Raw genomic sequence first — 7,708 nt, 5'->3', positions numbered from 1 at the left:
AAAGATAGATACCCCTCCTAGTTGGGCCATTTGAGGTCATAGAAAAGGATGCCATTCCTACCCTTCTTTGTTTAGACAGATACATGTAACAAAGACCCTTGCCACGTGTCAAGGTAAGCAAATTCTTTTGGATGCCTTTGAGTGACGTGGACTAGAAGTGGAACGTGGCAAACCAGAGTCAAGTGATCGATTATTTCTTAGACGGTTTGAATCCTCTCCATCCTATGATCCTATCTTCGCACGCTACATCCTCTCTTAGACCCCCCACATCGAATCAAAATCCTCACTTTGCTTTGGCTCGGGTCACTCGGTTCGGTTGTCGAGGTGGTGGACCAAGTGACTCACGAGATACGAGGTGGACCGGTGACTCAGTCTGACGAACACGGAACATCGAGTCATCGACTTTAGTGGGCAGTTGGAGTTTAGCGAGAAAGAACGTACTCTAATAAAAAGTCATAAAATTAGTCGGTTCTCCTTATCCACACGTGGCAGTTCCAGAAAACAGAAAACCTTGCCCGTAATGACGAGATTACCCTCTCCCCAATCCCAAATTTCTAGAATCATGCCATCAATATTTGTCAACGCTTTACCATTTCGTTTTCATTTCCAGAAATTAAGAAAAATAAAGAGAAAAAAAATTAAAGTACAGCACCAGAAATTTTCACACAAAGAAGAGGGAAGAAATAAAATTTGATTAAAAAGAACAAGGTAAACCAGAGAGAATTTCATTATAGTTTTGTTCACAATCTAACAAATCCCTCTCCCACTCTCTCAATTAATCGATCGAGAGTGGCATCAGAAAGTGATCACCGGATCGAGCATCCATCTCTCCACATCGTCTCTTTTCTTTAATCTTCACGAAACACAGTCATTTCGTTTCTCCGTGTATTATTCTCAGATTTTAACGATCTTGGCAGCTTTAACCACCGGATTTTCCCGCGATATCGCCTCCCGACCCGCAGCCTTGTAATCGTAACTGCACTCGTGCCGGTCTGAATACCTGTGCTCCGAACAGAACAGATCCCCGCAGCGGCACCTGAAGCCGGTCAATCCCACCTTCCTCCGACAACCCGAGCACCGGTTCACCTCCCGCCTCACGACCGAGCTTGTCACCTCAGCAGCTGCCGTCGTGTCACGCTTGGTTACCTCCCTAAGAATCTCCGGCTCCGCTGGACGATCCGATCTCTCCGGAGACCGGACGGAGCTGGATCTGGGCTTGTCCTTGCCGGAGAACTTGAGAGGAGTGAGGACTCCCGCGGAGGCCTTGAAGCAGTTCTGGCACATGTTGTTGGTGGTAGGGTTGCCGGGGAACCCGCAATTGTTGATGCAGAGGGTTAGGGTTTCGGGGACCTTGAATTCGGTCTCTTCTTTCTCTCGTTGAGCCATTTCTCTTCTTTCCGATTCCGATCTGCGTCCGTTCGAAGAGGGAAAAAGAGAATCGCGCGGGTGAGAGGGGGCTGTGGTGGTGATGGGTTCGTTCGTTCGTTCGTTCGTTCGTTCTTTTGGGTTGAACGACGAAAGAAATTTGGGGCAGAAATGGGAGAGCGGAGGGCTCCTTTAAGGCGGCGATTCGAGGATGGGTAATGGTAATGCCATATGGGCCTGGGCCCTCTTTGGAACGCGCATCAGACGTTTCCTTTATTGCTTTTACTATAATACCCCTACTCCCTTTTCTTTTGATTTTACATCATAATGTCTGCGTTCTGCTCCTTCTGGATCTCCTCTGACACTCTGATGTGTTGTGACTTGTTTCTCCGTTAAAAGTAATTGGACGATGCAGCGTCATCCACGGGAGCATCGTAGAGGTTGGCACGACGATGGCCACCATCCGATTTGATTGATGGATCAGCTATCGAGTTCGAGTGGGTCCCCTCGGTGCCAAGGAATTAGTTTAGTTCAGGGCTGACGTACCTACACTGTTGAACAAAAAACATGAGGGGTAAATATGGAATTGTAACTTTGATTTGATGGTATCTTCGTTTTCTCCCCTCTGGCTTTTAGCCGCCCAGGCTGACCGCCTCTTTCTCTTTCACGGGGGGTGTGGTGTGGGGGTCGCTCTCATCCCCAGCCATGCCGTACACGTGGGACGATGCCATTTGTACACGTGGCACGCGGATGTCCCATTACCCAGGTACTCGCTGCCAAGGCGGAAGAGTCATCGCCCCAGCAGCAACTCCAACTCCTTCCGCGGCTGATACGACTTCCACTTTTTCAAAGTTATCTGGACAGGACTGAAGACCCCCCCCCCATCTGACGCATTCGCAAGTTGCAACGTGCTGGTGGGCTCCACCAGATCGATTGGGTCCCACCGCACCAGTCTCATAAATTCATCGCCTCATGATCCACCGCGATTCCAATCATCCGTGCGAGGCAGGTTCATAATCGTCGCGACCACTGACATAGCGGGTCCCACCGGTAGCGTAAGGTCTTACTAAGCGTAACGTGAGCTAAGCCGAATGATAAAGGTTAAAGGGGGCATAATATGATGCATTGCATTCCGCCTTGTTGGCTGCGTTATGTCGGCAAATTCTCTGACAACATCGTGGGGCTGGGGATGTAGAGCCGAGCCTAGCTGACGCGTCCGTCGAAGCGAAAGGATATAAGCATCGGACAAGCATATAAAAACAACGCGCGCATGGCTTACGCGCAGAAAACAACGCACTAAACAAAAGCATGTGTGATGGATGAGTTGGTGGGGGCCCATTCAGAATGGGCCTTAAATAGCCAATAGATGCGTCGACGCCCGTAGTCGTAGCATAAACAAGTAGGTATAATGTTTCTTGGCTTGACGTGTGATTAGGCATATGGCTGCCTTTTCCCTAATAAACATGTTGTGGTGGGTCGTCGAATACGTGGCACTGATTTGGTAGGTTAGTTTGGTTGGGTGTGACCGTGTGAGTATAAAAGAAAATGCTGGTCTCCACTCTCCACCGCGTCGGCTTTTGGTTTTTTTGGGTACTGGCCTACTCGGTGGTGGTGCTTTTGTTGGTGAACTCGTCATTCAAAGAAACCTGGTGGGTTAACTCCTTGACTCGGGTGAGTCATGAATGGATGGATAATTGGAGAAAGGAGAGCACAATTACGTAAGAAAGAAAAAGAGATGGTTTGGATAATTGGAGAAAGGAGAAATGGACGACGGACAGGCTTTTGTGATCTGGCTTGGGCCTTAAAGCCTATATTGCCATTGGTTGGGGGTTGCCTTTCCCACCTCCCCACCCCCCAATCATTTACTTTAGTTCACTTTCGTCCTGTGAAAAGGGGGTAGACGGCCAACCATGAACCGGTGTAGTTTCCAAGCAAACCGGTCCCAAGCCGGGTTTTTTTTTATTTTTTAACAATAAATATATTGGTTTTGCTGTATTTGTGGGCTTGGGCTATAATAGGCTCTACAATATTAAATAGGCCAGGATGGGCCAAGACGCATTGCTGTAGATTTCTATATAAGGCACAAGAATGGCCCAACAACATGAACCAAAATTCTCTATATCATATCATCTCTCTCTCTCTCTAAAAGACAAAAACACCCATAGATGAGTATCAATTCAGTCAAGAGTAAACTAATCTGAGTTGGTAGGAACATACAGTGGATCTTGATCAGTTTCCAAGAAGATTTGGATCACTCCAGAAAATGAGGCTCTGTAGATTATGTATAAAAAAATTATTGTAGCAAATTTGAAAATGAAGTCAGAAAAATGAACCATATCTCATCTCTTTTGTTGGCCATATACCAAATATTTGATCAAATTAAACATTGCATCAGAAGAAAATTTTCAATTTAATGATAAAAGCCAAAAACATCAACATAAACTCTCAATTGTCGTCCCACATTGAAAAAACACCAGCATTTGGATTTTGAACCGAATCTGCCGTCCACCCACCGTAACCCGCAGAACTCATCTCATCGTAATCAACCTTAACCAGCCCGGCGCCGGTTTCCGGACCTATTCCTCCTCCATGCACAGTAGCTGAGTTGGGTGCCATCATTATCCCGTTGCACAAATACCCACCTCCATTGTAGCTAACTCCGGTGCCCACATTTCCATTGTAGTTGGTAGCAAGGCTTCCTCCGTTGTTCTCCATTACAGGCAAGGCCGTCGGTTGTCCCATGTTCATCATACCATGAAGAAAAGCAGGATGGCTGGAAAGGTAGCTCTGGTTAAACTGAGACTCTTGACCAGCAGCATTAAACAGCGAAGTGGGTTGTTGGTGCAACTGGAGGTAATTTTGATGAAACTGAGAGTCATGGCCGCCATATTGAGGACTACTCAGCTGGTTTTGTAAAGCCAGTAAAGTCTGAGGCTGAGCTTGCTCAATTGGTTGCAGTAATGGGTATCCCTGAAAATTACTGGAGCTTGTGCCGTAGAAACTGGAACTGCGAGTTCTGATTTCCTCTCTGTTCCTCGATGACTCAATCGCTTTAGTCTCCTTCAACCGCTTGGCTGCTCCATTTCCAATAGGTAGTGTGCTGCTTTCGAGAATGCTCTTGACATCATAACGGTTCATGTCGAAGTTGGTCACAGCATTCAGCCCTCTGAACTTGATAGCAGCGATATCATAAGCCTCTGCTGCTTCCTCTTCGGTACCTATATATAATTAAGAAGATAGAGGAATATTAGTTCACATTTCAGAAAAGCTAGCTTTGTGACGTTACGTTGCTACTTACTGAAAGTTCCTAAATAGAGGTCTTTGTTTCCAGCAACCCTTCCAATGCGAGCTTGCCATCTTCCATGTTGATGATGCCTAGAGAGAGAGAAAGAGAGATCAGTATGCCTGTTTGTAAAAAGGGAGAGAGGTAAGGGACCAGAGAGAATGCTCCCTATAATACCTTGTGACCCCACGATACATGGATGCACCCCTTGAAAAGCCGCTGCTTTTCCTGAAAGTTCAAGCAAGAAGAAGAATTAAGAGAGGATTACGAATATGATGATCACTAGGGTTTCAACTGTAACTCATGTTTGGACCCTAAGATTATATGCGAAGCAAGACAAAAACAATTGAATACAAACAAGGATTGATGAACATATACTTGAGCATGAACTCCAACTGCACTTAATTAATGATGATTACCTTCTAAGAGATGCCACAAACTCTTGCCTTGTCATATTCTTCATCTCCTCCAATTCCTTTTCATAGTTACTAATCTGAAATGTCATAGACATGTACACCCCAAGAATCAATCAGCATGAACAGAAAAACGTTAATGTGGGCACAAATTAAAGTTTCTACAGTTCACCATTCTCAAGCAACAAATGTGCATGACATACAGGAAAGTTTGTTGTAGTGGATGTTCCCCAGTACTTGAGTGCAGCCAAATCATAAGCCCTAGCTGCCTTCTCTTCCTTGTCATATCCACCTGCTCAGAGGAAAAAAAAAAAAAAAAAAGATGAGGAGGAAAATAGGCAAATCTTCAAAAGCCGATCTTGTTTAGCAAAACTGGGAACCAGAAATGACTAAATTAATGCATGGAATCAGTAATCTATACTCACCCAAGTAGACTTCAAAGATGTAAAGGGATCCGAGCAACAAGAACACAATGATAGGAGATAAAATGAATCGTCAGTAACTCAACAAAAAGATATTTTGTTGGCGGCCGTGATCAAAACCCTAGAGCTAGAAACTGAAGTCTTACCTTGGCGACCTTTCCTTGATTGTCCCTCCCTTCTACAACTGTTATCCCACAGATGAGCTTCATACCTTCCTGTCCATCTATGCCTGCAATCACACCGAAAGCCATTAGATTGTTAAGAAATTGCAGCATAAGCAAAGAAGCAATAGAGGGTTCAGGGTTGTACCTTGTTACACCTCGGTATATCGATGTTCTCTGCCCAAATGTATCCATAGATCTTCTGGGTGTCACATCAACAGCACTACTGCTACTAGTACTCTCAGTACCCTTAGCAGTTCCCATGGACAACGTCAATGACTGTAAATTGTTACCAATTCCACGAGGATCGTTACTATTAGCCGATGGAGCCTCCAAGCTCTGCATCGACTGTAGGTTGTCGTTGGATAAGAGGTAATTAGGGTGGGTTGCCGTAATTTGGTTAAACGAAGCAAGGTTGAGCTCGTTCTCAGGTTTGCTGACACCAAGAAAATCTGCCACCTTTGGGACTTCCTCGCCGCCGTGAGAACTCATCAGATTCCACTCTGCAAAACCTAAGAGAGTCACAGAAGGATAACGAGAGAATAGAGGAAGAAGAATGTGGGGAATTTTAAATACCTTGGATTTGGAAGGAATGACCCACTGTATCGTTTACCAATCCCAGAGAGAATTGAGATGGAGATGCATGGAGATTATTAGTAGGCATGGTTGAGGGAGTAGGAGAGATATTGAAAGCCAGCCAGCTATTTGAATTCATGGAGCCCATTTGTTCTTTCAAAACAGACTTGGAACTGTGTTAAGATCTTCCTGCATAGATCACAAGAAATTATGAGAAAACCTTGTTGAGGAAAATCATGACAGATTGAGACACCATAAGTTTTTAGCCGTGGAAGAAGGTACCAAAGTGAAGAAAGATAACAGAAAAGAACTCTCTATCTACGCTTTTCATGTCCAAATAATGCATGAATGTTGCTCAGAAAGGGGTGAGAGGGACAGAGAAAGATGGAGTATCATCATTCTTCAATATGTAACACTTTTAGCAGCTCTCCCCCTCTCCCTTACAACTTGAACCACGAGCTTTAAGGGGAAAAAGGATTGGTGGAGGAAGGGGGAAGAGAGAGAGAGAGAGAGAAAGGTCTGTTTTCTCTACATTTGGTGTAAGGAAGAAGAAGAAGAAGAAATATTTTCACTAAGCAGGAGATAGAAGAGGAACAAATAAACTGATCCTCTCAAGTAAAAATCTTCTATCTCTCTCTCTCTAAGAAAACTAGGGAGAGCCTCCACCATTGGTCATTTTGGGTGGTCGACCATCAACCTAGTTGCAACTATAATATTGTAATGTGAATAGAATATATCAACAAAATATAGTAACTACAAAAATATTTTAAGGAGCTAGTACGACAGAAAATTAAAGCTATAGTTATGAGGTCCCTAAGTATTTATAAAGATAAAATTAGTTAATCACACTGAAAAAATCCAACAGGTCAAAATGGAAAAAATGATCCTTCAAAATTCAAAAAACCATCTCAGATCGATCATAATCATAGAAAGACTTATAAATCACACTGTAAGTTGATAGCTTTACAATGAGTATGAAATTGAGATCTACTAGTGAAATATACAATATATAGGACCCCCTCCGTAAGAGATTAAAAAATTAATTGTGTGTTTGCATGTTGAACCAAGAAAAAACAAATTTTAGTTTTTCCTCTTTAATTTATATTTTTCTCACACCCAAATTGGTTTCTTGGAACTGTAGTTCTCGGTCTCTGCAATAAGTGACTCCCCAAAGCCCAGCATTCCCACTCTCTGCAAATTTGTAAACCCCCTCTTAGCCGAAAAGTCGCCATCCCTACGTAAAGTTTACTAAATCTCTCTCTTCACCTGTCTCTTTTACATCAAAAAATTCAAAAAATAATAGTAGTAAGAATTGATCTATCTATAATCTCCGTACCCCGTAGACATGGCTCACATGCAGACCACTTCATGGGTTCTACTACGGAACGATCATAGCCAAGTTATATACTAAGACTCTCTCTCTCTCTCTCTCTCATAATGGCACCCATCAAATGCCAAATGTTGGGTACTCACCCAGTCCTGCATGCA

The 7,708-nt window shown here is 43.9% G+C and overlaps 2 protein-coding genes across 2 annotated transcripts; both read right to left on the bottom strand.

The window, feature by feature from the left end:
* Positions 1 to 658: 658 nt before the first annotated feature.
* On the bottom strand, positions 659 to 1,388 carry LOC104597437 (zinc finger A20 and AN1 domain-containing stress-associated protein 5-like). Its single transcript, XM_010258959.3, has one exon. The coding sequence runs from the start codon at positions 1,384 to 1,386 to the stop codon at positions 895 to 897; it is 492 nt and encodes a 163-aa protein (XP_010257261.1). The 5' UTR covers positions 1,387 to 1,388; the 3' UTR covers positions 659 to 894.
* On the bottom strand, positions 1,328 to 7,167 carry LOC104597438 (AP2-like ethylene-responsive transcription factor PLT2). The gene is made up of 10 exons (XM_010258960.3): positions 6,503 to 7,167; positions 6,221 to 6,409; positions 5,793 to 6,147; positions 5,630 to 5,712; positions 5,487 to 5,495; positions 5,265 to 5,353; positions 5,068 to 5,141; positions 4,826 to 4,876; positions 4,664 to 4,740; positions 1,328 to 4,583 (listed from the first exon to the last, which is right to left on the bottom strand). Exons 2-10 carry the CDS (start codon positions 6,366 to 6,368, stop codon positions 3,811 to 3,813), a joined length of 1,659 nt encoding a protein of 552 aa, XP_010257262.1. The 5' UTR covers positions 6,369 to 6,409; positions 6,503 to 7,167; the 3' UTR covers positions 1,328 to 3,810.
* Between the last annotated feature and the right edge of the window lie 541 nt (positions 7,168 to 7,708).

This window comes from Nelumbo nucifera, chromosome 7, assembly GCF_055504915.1.
Source record: "Nelumbo nucifera cultivar China Antique chromosome 7, China Antique-T2T, whole genome shotgun sequence".
Lineage (NCBI taxonomy): Eukaryota > Viridiplantae > Streptophyta > Magnoliopsida > Proteales > Nelumbonaceae > Nelumbo > Nelumbo nucifera.
The sequence above is the reverse complement of the archived record's forward strand: the minus strand, read 5'-3'. Positions and strand labels throughout refer to the sequence as shown.

Coding starts and splice junctions, on each gene's coding strand:
- LOC104597437 (XM_010258959.3), bottom strand. CDS start 1,386: ATGGCTCAACGAGAGAAAGAAGAGACCGAATTCAAGGTCCCCGAAACC.
- LOC104597438 (XM_010258960.3), bottom strand. CDS start 6,368: ATGGGCTCCATGAATTCAAATAGCTGGCTGGCTTTCAATATCTCTCCT. Junction 6,148..6,220: donor TCATTCCTTCCAAATCCAAG/GTATTTAAAATT, acceptor TAGGTTTTGCAG/AGTGGAATCTGATGAGTTCT. Junction 4,741..4,825: donor ATGTATCGTGGGGTCACAAG/GTATTATAGGGA, acceptor CTCTCTCTCTAG/GCATCATCAACATGGAAGAT.